The sequence below is a fragment of the Gadus morhua genome, chromosome 3, assembly GCF_902167405.1.
Source record: "Gadus morhua chromosome 3, gadMor3.0, whole genome shotgun sequence".
Taxonomy (NCBI): domain Eukaryota; kingdom Metazoa; phylum Chordata; class Actinopteri; order Gadiformes; family Gadidae; genus Gadus; species Gadus morhua.
In genome coordinates this window covers 17,920,880-17,936,993 of record NC_044050.1, presented here as the reverse complement: position 1 = coordinate 17,936,993, position 16,114 = coordinate 17,920,880, and the positions used below count along the sequence as shown (strand labels likewise).

Sequence of the window (16,114 nt, the reverse complement as noted above, 5' to 3'; positions counted from 1 at the left end):
AGGGGTCCTAAATGAGACTCTCTCTCTGGCTTTGTGTCTGAAAAACCAACCCTGGTCCTCATCATCTCCCCTGCTCATTCACGGTCCTTCACATCCAACCATACAGTCCTCTGCCAGTTCAATCTCCCCCGGCCGGCCCAGCACCCGGGGTCTCTAATAGAGGGGGAGAGAGAGAGAGAGGGAGAGAGAGAGATGGCTCTATTGTGTGAGAGCCAGCATGCTGTACGATTGGAACATGAGCAGTTTAATGGCCTACCTTCAACAGCTGCCACTGGGGTCTCTGAAGCCCCCCAGGTTAAAGCACAGGGAGCTTTAATCAATTACTACACTTGATTGGTACACGTGCACTAAGCCCCTCATAATACACCCCCCCCAACCACCACCACCCCAACCACCACCGCCTTCAGTCAGGGAGCACAAAACTCCAATTCTATTTTATTTTGTGTTTCTGTGTGTGTGTGTGGCAGTGAGTGTGTGTGACGTTGCACGTGTGTGTGACGCTGCACGTGTGTGTGTAGGAGATTTTGCTTGAGTTCGACACTGTCTGTATGTCTGCGTGCGTGTGTGCGTGGTTTTTTCGTTGCTCATTCAGTGCGGATTGTGTGGCAGACACGTGTGGAACCCAAAAATCCTAATTTTCACAATCAACATGGTGTCTGCGGGCAGCCATTACTGAAATAATGACCTGTCCTCCTCGATGTTTATCAAGATGTCAAACATTTCACACCTTTGATGTCTCACTTCCTCCCTTCATAACCGCCCCCCCGCCCCCCATCCACTATTGCCCATCTCCATGACAACTCCCCTGCTCTTTTTTCCTTTTGGACGATGATGATGAGATACAATTTAATCATGGCTCGGACAGTGATCTGTGACACGCGGAAAAAATCCCTATCCCGTGCTGCGTTTCTATTGGCTGTCTGATTGGCAAGGTCACCGCTCTGAGAGGCGTAGTAAGATCTGGAAAATCTGACAGTAATCAGCCGTCTTTTCTATACACACAGACACGCACGTTGCCTAATTCGCGTGGGCAGGCCCCACAGACATACGCATTACTGCACTCACACACACACGTGTCAGACAAATATTTGTTCTGGTCTGAGAATCCGGGGAAGTGGAAGATTCTAACAGTGTGGGGTAGCTTGTCGATCAGACGGCAAAAATAAATACAAGAATCAGATTAAACGCAAAGAGGTTTAACCGAGTGAATATGTTTGTTTATGCAACACAAGGAAAATCATGGAAATCAAAGTGAAATGGCGAAAATAAACCTTTGTTTATCCACAGTTGTATTTTCCTACACGTTGTTGGTGTAAATGTTTTAATGTGTGTGTGTGTGTGTGTGTGTGTCCGTGTGTGTCCGTGTGCGTCCTCCCTGCAGGGAAGCTGACTCAGATAGTGTTTGGCCACCGAGACGTGGTGACCTGCCTGGCCCGCTCAGAGTCCTACATCGGGGGGGACTGCTACGTGCTGTCTGGCTCCCGGGACGCCACCCTGCTCCTCTGGTACTGGAACGGCAAGAACAACAGCATCGGAGAGAGCCCTGGCAGTAAGAGCCCACACACTCGCATAGATACAGTGTACATCCACAGATACTGTACATGGAAGCACACAGATGGACAAACGTTACATTAGGGACACACAGACACATGCAGTGCCTCGCCCCCCACACCAATCCCCCCCCTTCAACTGCCCGCATTTAAAAAAAAAAAAAATCTAATTTGGCTGTATTATATTTGTTCTTATAGGTGTTTTTTTAGGGTTCCTATATTTGAATGAAACTACTGAATAGTAAACTAGGAGCTGATAAGAACTGTAGAGAGACGCAAGACCAAGTATTCCAATGAACGTGTACTTGGACTTGTTTCATATGGCACATAAAAAACTCTCAATCTATCACCACACACACATGCACAGATGGATATGCTGTTCATAGATACAGACAGACGCAGAGAAATACATAGACACACACTCTCACACACACACACACACACACACACACACACACACACACACACACACACACACACACTTAGACAAGAAGACACACACACGATTTATTTTTGTCTCTCATACACGCGTACTCTCGCTCACAACCACACACACACACACACACACACACACACACACACACACACACACACACACACACACACACACACACACACACACACACACACACACACACACACACACACACACACTCTGGCGTGTGTGGGTCCTAAGGGAGACAGTTGTGACGTTGTGATTTACGGCCTCCCTGAGAGAAGTAACAACTAGTTTCATGTGACTAGACCGGCTCTCAGCAGCCAGAGATTGGATTTTGCAGCACCGCTGCACCAGGAACGGCGGCTTGCTAATCTCTCAGAGCGTGCACACATGCACACACGCACGTGCACACACACACACACACACACACACACACTAACTAATACACACTTACACCCACATACACAAGCCAATACACATACACAAGCCTAAAACACACGTACACAGACTCAAACCCACAAACTTACTGAGACACATGCACACATGCACCACACAAATGCCCACACTCTCAAACACTTTTATAGAGTCATGCAAACTAATACACATGCACACACACACGCACACTTTCATGGACACATGCACACTGTTACACACGTACATCCTCATAGCGTGGGTTTAGGGGCAACGTTCACCAGTACTAGTTAGTGTGAGTATGTGCATGTGTGTCTATACATCTCTTTGTGCATGCGTGTCAATGCGCTTCCCGTGTATATGTATGGTGTGTGTGTTTGTGTGTGTGTGGGAGCATGTGTGCGTGTTGACCAGGTAAGTGAGTGAAAGTGAGGACCACTTAGAGTGGCTGGCCTGCAGCGTGAGAGTCCAGCGCCTCCGCTGACCCTTTGGGGTCACGACGGTCCACGATAAAAGAGAAAAATATGTGTGCGTGTGTGTGTCTAGGAATATGTGTGTGTGTCGTCACCGTGACATATGGTGCTCGCCATGATCAAAGGCTAGCGAGAGCAGGGAGCAGCTATTAGCCTCCCTGGTGCTAATTTGGGTGGCTTAGGTCTGCATGCTGTTAGGGTCTGCCTGCACCCCCATTGTCGGGGAGGGGGGCGGTGGGGGGGGCTGGCTGGGGATTTTATTACGCTAGGGTGGGTTAATGGCGATAATTGTTTGCCTCGTACCGCGTAGAAGACTTCCCAGGAGGCAGGACCTGGGGATTATGTTTCTAGATATATTTTTTATAAATAAGGAGGTTTTAGTGTACTGGACACCTTTTACGTGGATTTGGTTCTGTTGAAACGTGATATTTTCTGTGAACAAATTCCAGCATTTTGGCTACTCGACGAAAGGAAAACAATAATTCAGTTGCAATTCCATTTCTTTCAAACAACGGACCGTTCATTTCCATATCGCTTTCACATCCTTTGGTGTGTTTTTTCCGTGTGTGTTTGTTCTTCGTGTGAAATCAATCAATGACATCATACTACTGTAGAAGCACTCTGAGCCAGCTGCAGGGCTACAGCAGTGGGACACTCTGAGCACACTGGTCGGTCCCAGTGGGAATGCATGTACAGGAATGTGGTACACGCGCATAAAAACTATCCCATGTCTTTTCATACATGTGGAAAAAGGCGGGTGTGTGTGTGTGTGTGTGTGTGTGTGTGTGTGTGTGTGTGTGTGTGTGTGTGTGTGTGTGTGTGTGTGTGTGTGTGTGTGTGTGTGTGTGTGTGTGTGTGTGTGTGTGTTTGTGCGCCAGCCCCTCACCGCTACAATGTGATGCTCCATTGCCCCAGACCGCAAGATGCTGTGCCAGACATGAGGCTGCACGGCACAGGAAAACACGGCGCACACTCTCACACTCACACACACACACACCAACATCACAACAGCAGACACCGACGACAAAACACACACACACACACACACACATCAATATCACAACACACACACGCATCAACATCACAACAACACACACATACACACACACCAACATAACAACAACACACACACATCAACATAACAACAACACACACACACACATACACACACACATCAACATATCAACATCACACACACATCAACATAACAACACACACACACACACACACACACACACATCACCATAACAACACACACACACACACACACACACACACACACACACATGCATCCACATATGTAACTTGCTTTTCTTTATTCCTCTTCCAACGAAGAGCACTTTTAAATCCACCCTTGCAGACACACGTGAACACACACACATGCACATAACACACACACAGACGCAGTGAAACACATTCCTTCTCATGCATAATGCTCTGTGAATATCCCACACACTTCATAAGCCTGACACTGTTGCTTTGATTCCCTGATATGCACACACACACACATTTTCACACACAGTACAGTTCTGCATGTACACACATTCCCTATCACACACACAGTACTGTCTTGCATTTACGCACTTGTCACTATTCCGTTTTATACAGGCAGTACTATTGGCTATTAATTCTTGCAGTATTTTTCTGTACATATTCCAACAGTGCTACTTTCTATTTATATGTACAGTATTGAGATGAAAACACAGTAGTCTTCTGTATTCACACAAACGGTAGTGCCTCACACACACACACACACACACACACACACACACACACACACACACACACACACACACACACACACACACACACACACACACACACACACACACACACACACACACATCTATTACTACATCCACAATACTGTTCTGAACTCACACCATCAATACCTCAGCCAACACTGCCATCTGCTGGTCAAAGTAAAGACAGAATCAGGCAAAGGAGTACAGAGGCACCGTTTGAAGTGCATAGGAGAATTTGTTTTATCCAGCGTATAGTGCTGCTCCACCAAATGCAACAGACATCTTGAGGGTGATCTTGGTTGCGTTGAACCAAGCTGTGTTTTTACTGAAGGTAGCCCAATGTTTTATAACGGGGATCAAATACACATGCTGTTAAGAATACAAACTAAAACAAAATAGACTATGCTACTAAGAGGCCTTTCTGACCATCTTTCTTGCTGTCCATCCTTCGTCTTTCTGCCTTCTTTTCGCTCTTCTTTTTATCTCCCATCCCTCATCAGTCTCTCACACACACACACTCACTCACTCTCACATTCACACACAAACACACGCGCGCGCACACAAAGGCACACAAAGGCACACAAAGACACACACACACACACACACACACACACACACACACACACACACACACACACACACACACACACACACACACACACACACACACACACAGACGATAGCCCTGTGTTATATATAGATATTCGATTGTAATCAGATGTCCTTCCAAGTGCAAACCAAAGGCAACGCTTAGCCCAGCGAAGGTTTAACGATAAACCAATATAACTCTATAACTTTGTAGCCTAGCTGATCAATATTGCTTTTTGTCATCCTTATTTATTAATAATTAGCACCTCATATTAGTTATATGTTTCAGAAATTGGCAAAGCATTAGTATCTTGGTATAGTATCTATCTGCATTGGCACAACAATTTAACAGGCTTGCCATGTATGTTCTAATATTACATTTATATGCAGTAACGTAAGTAAAAGTTCTGCTCATTAAATGCATCACAGCTGATAACAATGTCAACTCTCTTAAATTTGATGTACATATTGTTATCTAATATTTAGTCCCAGAATTGGTGTTGAACTATTTTGAACCCCTGGAGTGTAGCTTTCAAATACACACACGCACACGCACGCACACACACTTCATGAGATCCAGTTGCTTTTATGAACCGGTTTTCTCTCTTTAAAGTCACTCCCAGGCTGAAGCTGGTCGGGTGATGAAGGTGTGACCTGTGCTGCACTGGGGAGAGAGAGAGAGAGAGCGATAGGGGGGGGCCATCTTTAACAAGCAGTACAGAAACCAAGCTCTGCGCTGGAGCTTCCCCAAAGAACCGGAGGGGGGGGGGGGGGGGGGGGGGGGGGGGTGTACTGCACATACTGCTGCCCGTATAGAGTCCCACGCCGTGGCCCTGGCTCCACTGCTGAACTTGACATGGCGTCCTTGTAAAGAAACAGAGAAAGAAGGTGACCTTTGATCACAAGAGACCAACATGGAGGTCAGCCCTCTCCACCAGACACGGTGCCTCTCCCGAAGCCAGACCGCTGACTCGGCACGCCACACAAGCACTGGCACACACACACACATCCACACACACACATGTACAAGCACTCGCACACATATGATAGCGTGCACACACACATGGACACATTCGCACACAAACACACACATGTACATGAGTGCACACGCACACACATGAAAACACTGTTTGCAAACAGGAATGCATGCATGCACACACACACACATATACAGAAGCCAATGAAGATCACAATGGAGCCACTATAATACAACATAAGTATTTGTACTTGTATACATACACACGCACGCACGCAAACTGCCACTTGAAACCAGGCCTGTGTCGGAAAGGTCTGTTTAGATGGAAAGACAACAGCAGCGAAGCCTGCTGTTTTGATGAATTCCATTGGGTCTATATGCGCTGTGACAAACTAAACTATACTATACTGTTGGTTAACTATACTGAGTTAACTATCGTGAAAAAGTACTAAACCAGATTTGAAATAAAAGGTGAATAGTAGCCTGTCGATCACATGACTCCTTCAACATATACAATATTATAGCATAGCAAAACATATTTTGTGTATGTGTTCTGTGTTTGACATAGCTAACTTTGTTTGGTCTCCAACACTGACAGCTGAAAAAAAAACAGAACAGAATCAGAATTCGTGAGTTGGATCATATCTCTCTTTCTCACTCTTTCTCTGCATATCTATCTCTATATCTCCTCTCTCTCCCTCTTCACCTTTCCCTCTCTCTCTCTCTCTCTCTCTCTCTCTCTCTCTCTCTCTCTCTCTCTCCCTCTCCCTCTCCCTCTTCCTCTTCCTCTCTCTCTCGCTCCTTCCCTGGGCCCCGGACATCTGGTTCCAGTGAAGGTGGTCAGGGGGGCGAGAGAGAGAGCGATACATGGAGAGAAAGAGAAAGCTACAGAGAGAGAGTGACATGCTCGGAGGGCCGCGTGATTGAGGGAGTAAGCCGAGACTTTTGGCAGTACGCAGATAGATGGACGTGTGTGATGTGTGTTTAAAGGAACTCTGGTCATGTGACCTCCATGTTTCCCTTGTGCCTGGACGTTCCCATGATATGCAACCCTCTGTATCCTCTTTGTCCTGCAGAGAATACATCAACATTACCTTACGTACACCGTCTTCATGGCTGCACTCACTCAACTCTAGTTATTTACCGTCAGCTCAATCAGCATCCTTTCCATACTCGGGTCATTTGCAGATTGGCTTTGCATTTTTATGCCGTTGAATTTGCTGCACTCTAGTGGCCAAGCGTTGGAACAGCCATCTCCCACATGCTTTTAACGCCTGTACACTGTGTGTGTGTGTGTGTGTGTGTGTGTGTGTGTGTGTGTGTGTGTGTGTGTGTGTGTGTGTGTGTGTGTGTGTGTGTGTGTGTGTGTGTGTGTGTGTGTGTGTGTGTGTGTGTGTGTGTGTGTGTGTGTGTGTGTGTGTTCTTCTACAGCGGAGTTTGTGTCGTCCCGAGCCATCCTGACGGGCCACGACTGCGAGGTGACGTGCGCCAGCGTGTGTGCGGAGTTGGGTCTGGTCATCAGCGGCTGCAAGGGTAAAGAGAGAGCGCTGCGCTCAAACCTTTATTAGTACCTCCAAACGCTTACACAGACACCATGACGTTCCCCCCTGAGCTTTCACAAAGACCAGGCGGATCCATTAAATCAATCTGTTTTAATCCAAGAGACTTGGGTGCAATGCACTGGGGTCGAAATCCCCAGTGCACGAGGCCTGGCGCGTGGGCATGATGTCTAACCCCTAACCCTTACCGACATGAACCCCATTCACTGTAGAGTCGCCATCCACAAAAGCACTGCTGAATGACCAGTATTAACCAGTGTCAGCCGATCACCGGGGAACTGATTGTGGTTTGGTGTTCCAGAGGGCCCTTGTCTGATCCACTCCATGAACGGGGACCTGCTGCGCACCCTGGAGGGCCCAGAGGGCTGTGTGCGGCCCCGCCTCATCCAGGCGTCCACGGAGGGCCACTGCATGGTGTACTACGACAAGGGCCACTTCTGCCTGTTCAGCGTCAACGGCAAGCTGCTGGGGGACCACGAGCTGGAGGACAGCATCAAGGTAGGCCACGGGCCCCGGTCACTGAGGCCTGGGAAAGGTCTGGTGGTTCAGGCCCTCGGTGTCTTCTTTCTGTCGCTCTCCGTCTTTTTGCATCCGTCATTCTTCTGCCATTGATCTCGCTCCCCCTTTCTCTCTGACTGCATGTCTCTCTATCTCTCTCTCCCGCTCTCTCTGCAACAAAAGAGGGTGTGATTCCCTCGATGGGAGACGTAGTGGTCAGAACGTCTGCTGGGATCATTCCAGAGCGGTAGTCGTCCCCCCTTGACATCGGGGCGACTCACCACCCTCCAGACCTCCTAACCCCCCCCAGATTCCCCCATTTCCTCCCTGCCTACTTGGGTGACACAGGATGGCGTCCGACGCATCCAGTTTCTCGCCGTCCTTTTTACCGGTCGAGCGTGGGAAATGTCACACATCTGTTTCCTGTTGAGGAGCCTCCCCCTGCCAAAATATCGGCTAAACAATCAAACACAGGCACACGCACACACGCAAGCACACTCTTTAAGGCAAACAAGGAAGTGGGCATCTTTTAACCTCCCATTGAACTTCCCCCTCAGACATAATATTGACTTTATAAACTTCAAGACAATGCAAGGCCTTTCCTGCTATTCTCGTCTCTCTCTCTCTCTCTCTCTCTCTCCCTCTCCCTCTCTCTCTCTCTCTCTCTCTGTCTCTCTCTCTCTCTCTCTCTCTCTCTCTCTCTCTCTCTCTCTCTCTCTCTCTCACTCTCACTCTCACTCTCTCTCACACTCTCTCTCTCTCTCTCTGGGCTGTCCTAACGTCCGACTGCATTAGGGAAGTCCTGATATCAACCATCCAAACACACACACACATACATCTCTACACCAACACACACACAAAAACACACACACTCCTACACCAACATACACATCCCAGGGGCCCGGCCGGGGCCCTTGAGGAGCTCTGCTATTTAGTGCACTTCTGTGTAGGACCCAGAATCAATCTGTACAGAGCAGCCTACACAGTAGGACTCCAGGATAAATGAGTGGCTGCTCTGGACGAGAGAGAGGGGGAGAGAGAGAGAGAGAGGGGGGGTGTAAGAGATGGACAGAGAGAGGTCGATCGAGAAAGGGAGGAGTAGCAGAGAGTGTGTGTGTGTGGGGGGGGGGTGTAAGAGATGGAGAGAAAGCAAAGTAGCAGGGGGGCTGGAGAGGGGGAGGCAGGCCTGTGAGATGGAGTCATCATCCAGCTCTAATAGCAGAATCAGGGCAGAGAAGGCATGCTGGATGGATTAGAGTGTTTTAAGTGCTAATATAACTCAGGCTGGGTAACCAGGCCCACCGTCTGCATCCATGACATGGAGGGGGGGGCGGGGAGACTTAACAGCGCCATAAATTTCCCCTTCTTTTTTTTTGTTTTTTACCTTTCCCAGGCACAGTTGTGCGCCCACCAGTTCCCAAATGTAAAGGAAAGAGATGGGGTGGGGGGCGGGGGGGGTATTAAAAGCTGATGTGGTTTCTTTTTTTTGCTCTTGGCGGGGTCATTTTTTAAGTCATCCGAGCCTCAGCCTCCTTCTTGGCTCCCGTGGAGCCGGCGGCCATCTTGGAGCGGATGGTGACAGAGAGGAGATTTAATAGCTCCGGCCTCCCGCCTCCTACCTGGCCCATGCAGCCTGTAGGCTCCCCAGACCCCTGCTGTGCTATAGGGTAGGGTCATGGACTCTTGGTACTGTGTGGAGCTGGTTCACACAGATACATATGCTTACCTTGCCTTCTTTCACTATTCTTAGACACATTTTCTTTTTCTATAGGGATTTTTTTCGATTTTTACTTGAGTTTAGGCCAAAGAATATCCTTCAGATCGTAGTCATTGCCATTATGCTTACAGTCATGATCACTGTTATCCATAGCCATAACCTTGATTTGGGATTCTTCACTGTTGTCAGTAAGAGTGTCCTGCAGAACTAAGTCCAGGAAATATGTCAAAGTCTCTGCACAATTTGCTGAATCGGGCTGGAGCCTTTTTCTCCTTCTTTCCCTGTCCAACTCCCTCACTCTTTCTCTAGAAGCATTATTTACCATTTGACCATTTGACGAGTGCTCATAAAAAAAGAGACTTGTTTCAATTTCCCATCTAATCCCTTTTTATTTTTGGTGCAGTTTTAAATCTCCCCAAAGAAGCACATGTGGTGATGCCGATGGTCAGGCCCTTCAACTCTTTCTAGGCTTCACTGCTCCTTGGAGCAAACCAAAATGCCTACCTTCCATTGTTAGAAAAACTATCTATAAAACACAAACTGTTGGAGCTCTAAACCAACTGTAATCCCCCCCCCCTCCCAGTCATGGTTACTCCTCTGATTTATGCTGCACTAGAATGTTACAGTTTGGAGTCTCTGGGCGTAAGGGGGGGGGGGGGGGGGGGGGGGGGGTTGGTGTGTGATTTGTGTTCTTCCATCAGTGCCCTGGAGACACGTAGAGCTGCTACAGTTGGCGAGAGGAGGAGGAGAGTAAATCTTTACTGGTCCCGCTGCAGGGGGGCCTGATGGCTGGGTGTGTGCTGGGGGGGTACAGGGGGACTCTATAGGAGAGCGCACAGCTTTGATCCCGTCGTGGCACCTTTTCCTTGACCCCTCGACCTTCAGAGACTCATCAGTGGCGGCGTTCAGTTGTGCCGACCGAACCAGTTATTCATACATTCATCCTTTTTTATTTTGACCTTTTTTTGGGGGGGGGGGGGTCCATAAGAATCTTTTAGCTTCAAAATCTTGGTTTTTGAACTATTAATCGAATGATTAGATTAAAAGATAACTTTAAAAGATAAAAACATTATAAATCTCCCTCTTCTGTATTTTTTCCCTGTTTTTTTTCCCTGAATGTTTTCCTGCATGTATTTCCGGGCTGTCTGACCCTCCATCTGCATTATGTCGTCCCCTCACCTCTCTCCCTCTCCCCCCTCCCTCCAGGCGATGCAGATGAGTCGTGACGGCCAGTACCTGCTGACGGGGGGAGACGGAGGGGTGGTGTCCGTCTGGCAGATCCACGACCTCAAGCAGCTCTTCACCTACCCGGGCTGCGACGCCGGGATCCGCTCCATGGCCTTGTCCAATGACCAGAGGTACCCGCACCTCCTAGTAGGAGTAGGAGTAATAGTGCCAGTACTGGTTGTTGTTGTGGCAGTAGTAGAAGTTATAGTATTTAACAATGGTAGTAGTTGTATTAACAGTAGTTGAAGTATTAATAGTAGAAGTAGTAGTTGTATTATTACCAGTAGTACTAGCAGTAGTTGTATAATTAACAATAGAAGTAGTAGTTGTTGTATTAACCATATAAATAGTAGTTGTAGTATTTACAGTAGTAGTAGTTGGAGTATCAACAGTAGAAGTAGTTGTTGTAGTATCGACAGTACTAGTAGCAGTAGTTGTAGTATTAACGGTACTAGTATCAGTAGTTGTAGTAGTTGTAGTACTAACAGTAGAAGTTGTAGTTGTAGTAGTGGCAGTAGTTGTAGTATTAACAGAAGTTGTAATAGTAGTTGTTGTAGTCGTTGGGTTTGACCTCCAAGTCAAAAGGAACTGGCTTTGATTCCCAAAATCACCTGAAACTGAAAATATGAAAACTAGGTTTTCCTGACAGTAGAATATGAACTGGTTGATTAAAGCGTTGATTCTCTCTCCTCTGCGGTGTTCTAGGTGCATCATAACAGGCATGGCGTCTGGCAGCATCGTCCTGTTCTACAACGACTTCAACAGATGGCACCACGAGTACCAGACCAGATACTAGATCAGACCAGACCAGATACTAGAACAGACCAGACCAGATACTAGAACAGACCAGATACTAGACCAGACCAGATACTAGACCAGACCAGATACTAGTCTAGACCAGACCAGATACTAGACTAGACCAGACCAGATAATAGACCAGATCAGATACTAGACTAGACCAGATCAGATACTAGACCAGACCAGATCAGATACTAGACCAGACCAGATACTAGACTAGACCAGAACAGATACTAGACCAGACCAGATACTCGACCAGATACCAGACCAGATACCAGAATAGACCAAATACCAGACTAGACCTGATTCTAGGCCGGACCAGACCAGACCCGATACTGACTCTCTGTGTTGGAGTCTCAGTAGCACACAGCCGTCCACACCCTGATATCCTGAATGTAATCTAAAGAAAACATACTGTCAACGTTATATCGAGAAGAGGCAAACTATTTTTGAAAAAGAAAAAAAGGTAAAATACAAAGGACATTGCTATATTTTGTAGATGATTTAGAAGATGTTTTCTTATGGTATAAATGAAAGGGTGGGGGGTTATATACTGTACGGTTAAAAAAGCAAAATCTATTTTTAGCTGTAAGAGTCTATTTTCATCTCTTTGGGAGGAAAATGATGATGTGTGCAAAGCTAGCAAGATGTGTTCACGATCCAAATATTTATCTACTGTTGGGTGAGCGATTATGTTTTTTTTTTTGTTTTTTTCAATCGGTGTGACGGTGGGGACTTATATAAAAAATGAAACCTACACACATATATATAAATAAATAAAAGGTGTTGTATTTTTAATATGCCCTATGCCACTGTGGCGTCCCACAGGGTTCACTACGTTAGACAGTACACAGTGGCGGAGGAGTCCTTGTAACAGGACGTCGCAGTGAAATGAAGGTTAAACACGTATACCTAACACCTGTCTCAATGTAACCCTCTTGTTTCTGGTCCCCTTGTGCTTCACGAGTGACTGCCTCCCCCCCCCCACCTCCCCTCACCCTCACCCTTTGCATGGTTCCCCACTCAACTACCTACCCGTCGCAATCATTAACTTAATCAATAACTGTATCGTTCAATTGCGCTGGCCGGCGCAAGCATTTCAGATTTCTGCGGATGGGAGGCGTGGTTCGTCTTCCCGTCGCAATTTATGTCATGGATAATTTTTGCGTTCGATTTTTTTTGTTTTTGCTTTTTTTAATGTTTCAGAGTACAAAAGCAAAGGGTTTAGCTCTCTTTTCTGATCACATATCCACAATGGAAGTTCTAGTTTTGAGTGTTGGACTTGATTATCGCCGTTCTATTAGTCATGTGTCTATTAGTTATCAGGTAGACTCTAGATTTCTTAGTACCTCGGATTGTTGTCTTTGTTTCTGGGGCAACAACCTTCTCGTCCAACCGGAGATGATTGTGGACTGAAAGACAGCATTTCTGTCGAGCTCCATTTATTTTTGTTTTGTGTTTTGTCACTCTCTCTTTTGGTTCTTCTTCAGACTATGATGTGTGACGTTTAAAGGAAAAGCATAACGTGCGAGGATGAGTCGTAGCTCGCGTCGTCTGGATTCTGTGAAATGTCTTGCCTTGGCTTCGACCAAACATTCCATTATGGTTTTAACTGAGCTTGGTGTGGTTTCAAGTATTCAATTAAATCCCAAAAAGAATATAATCTCGTTATGTATGGCTCAATCTGGAGTGTGTTTGGTGTTTGCAGAGCTATGACAATAAAATGTTATTTTATAACTTCAATGCGGGCCACATTTTTTTCTGCGTTAACATAATGGTCACACAGTACGTTTTTTGAAGCATTTTTATTTATTTTTTCTTAATCAAAATGCATTTATTTGTTCCAACTCATTCTACCATTCTACCTATATAAACTAAACTGTTGCTCAAAGTCTTAAGTCCCTTTTCGTCGCAGTAGCAAAGCAATGTACAAGTTGTTCTTTGAAACTTACACAAAAACATATTTTATGTAGTGTCTTTCCTTCCTGGATCCATGTACATCGTTGAACATTTTGAATTTGTAACTGCCGAAATTATATGAGAGGAGCAGTGTAACAGCCTTATTGTGGGATGCAGTTTAGGGCATCTGCCTTGTAATGGCTTAAGACCCCAATATATTTCATTCGTAGTGTTGTGTATGGAGTTTACGATGACAGTAGGACGCAACATGACCATAGCTTAAACTTAGGTCTCAAGTCTGTTGGATGTCCACAGATGGCTTCGGTACAACGGACCATTTCTGCTCAAGAACTACTCCTCTAACACACAATCCTTCCTGTTCAGCTGGTTGCATGTATAACTACTAGCTACAAGTATATACTTTATTTATTGAGAAGTAATACTAACTAACAAAACTCCAAAAGGCAACAAAGCTAGGTTTGACCAAGGTAAATGCAAACATTGAATGAGGAATCTACGTTTCTACTAGCCTCTCTAAACTAATCCAGCTGTTTTTACAAGCAGCCAGGCCAGAAATAAATATATATTTGATGTGCTGAAATACTTGTCGTAGGATTTCGCTCACAAGCAAGAGGACACCACATCAACAAAAAATAATTGCAAGGAATATGCAAGGAATAATTAGTCACAAAACAACAATGGGCAACCTTGTTCAGTAAATAAATAATAATAAAGAAAATAATTCACATTCATCTCAATTCGTATTCCGGACATTATCAAAGACGACCCCTCAAGAAAATATTGTCATATTTCATTCACATGACCATTTTTACATGACCCCTTTAATAAATAAACTAACAAGCCACACAAACCTTTCCTTCACCTCAGTGTGTGTGGGGGAGGGGGGGGTCGTGGAGATTGTGCTAAAGCTGAGGAATAGCTACTGCAGACCGGGTCGCAGTAGCCGTTTAAGTGGGGCTCATTCACGGGCGGAGCCAAGCCAACCCTTCACCCGGCACCATCTCTTAATGGCTGGGTGAGGGAGGGGTGGGCAGGTCAGCGGGAGGGGAGGGTGGGCTCATAGCTCTGGGGGGAGGAGTGGCTGGTGGAGAGGGGAACATGCTCAGCTGGATGGGAGGAGGAGGAGGAGGAGGAGGTGGGGAGGGGAGAGGAGCCGTGTTCAGTGTGGAACCAGAGGGGGATGAGGAGAGGGTCGGGCCACTAGGGGCAGCAGAGAGTCCTGGCCCGGGAGATGGTGGACTGGAAGGAGGAGGAGAGGAAGAAAAGAAGACAGCAGGTGTTTCCTTGGGGGGCCGAGGGGAGGAGGGGGAGGATTCTGCAGCTGGTTGGGGGGGAGGAGAAGTGGGTTCTGGGGAAGAGGAGGAGGGAGGAGGAGGAGGAAAAGAATGGGAGGGAGGAGAACCTTGTGTAGGGGGAGGGGAGGGGGGAGGAGGAGAAGTCAGGCTGGTGGGAGAGGAAGGAGGTGGACCAATAGATGATGGGGGAGGAGAGGCTGGTTGGGCAGGGGGAGATGAGGGGGGAGGAGTAATGGAGGAGGGGGGAGGAGGAGAAGCTTTGATGGGAGAGAAGGGAGGAGGAGATTCTGCGTTGGTTGGAGAGGAGTTGGGACTAAGAGGGGAGGTGGGGGGAGAATCTAGTTGGGTCGGTGAAGGGGGCGGAGAAGGAGCTGGTTTGGAGGGAGAGGCGGACAGAGGAGGAGGAGAGGAGGGGGGAGGAGGAGGGGAGGGGGGAGGAGGAGAGGAGGGGGGAGGTGGAGACGGTGGTTCATTGGTGGGAGAGAAGGGAGGAGGAAATTCTGCTTTGGCTGGAGAGGAGGTGGGAGGAGAATCTAGTTTGCTCGGTGAAGGGGGAGGAGAAGGGGCTGGTTTGGAGGGAGAGGAGGTGGGAGGAGTAGGAGAGGAGGGTGGAGGAGAATCTAGCTTGGCTGGTGAAGGGAGGGGAGTAGGAGCTGCTTTGATGGGAGAGGAGAGGTCGGGGCAGGAGGGGGGGCTGGCGGGGGCGGTTAGTGTGGGGCAGGGGAGGAGAGCTGGTGGGGGGGATGGTGAAGGCGTGGTCACTCGCGGGTCTTGGGGCAGAGGAGCCGGGGGGGAGGCGGGAGGCTGGAGGTCTCCCGCGGGGGAGTCCTGGTGGCCGGTGGATGCAGGAGAGGGGGACACACACAGCCCCTCTGAAGGAGCGGCAGGAGAAGCAGGGGGACAGCAGCAGTCTACGGA

The 16,114-nt window shown here is 47.5% G+C and overlaps 1 protein-coding gene across 5 annotated transcripts in view; it reads left to right on the top strand.

The window, feature by feature from the left end:
* Positions 1-13,724, top strand: part of lrba (LPS-responsive vesicle trafficking, beach and anchor containing) — a 186,454-nt gene extending 172,730 nt beyond the window's left edge. For all 5 annotated transcript variants that reach the window (XM_030351779.1, XM_030351781.1, XM_030351778.1 and 2 more), the window contains 5 exons: positions 1,382-1,549; positions 7,614-7,715; positions 8,043-8,239; positions 11,163-11,314; positions 11,889-13,724. In XM_030351779.1, coding sequence (XP_030207639.1) covers positions 1,382-1,549; positions 7,614-7,715; positions 8,043-8,239; positions 11,163-11,314; positions 11,889-11,979 — 710 coding nt within the window. In that variant the 3' untranslated portion in view covers positions 11,980-13,724. The remainder of the gene's footprint in view (positions 1-1,381; positions 1,550-7,613; positions 7,716-8,042; positions 8,240-11,162; positions 11,315-11,888) is intronic.
* Positions 13,725-16,114: the final 2,390 nt, after the last annotated feature.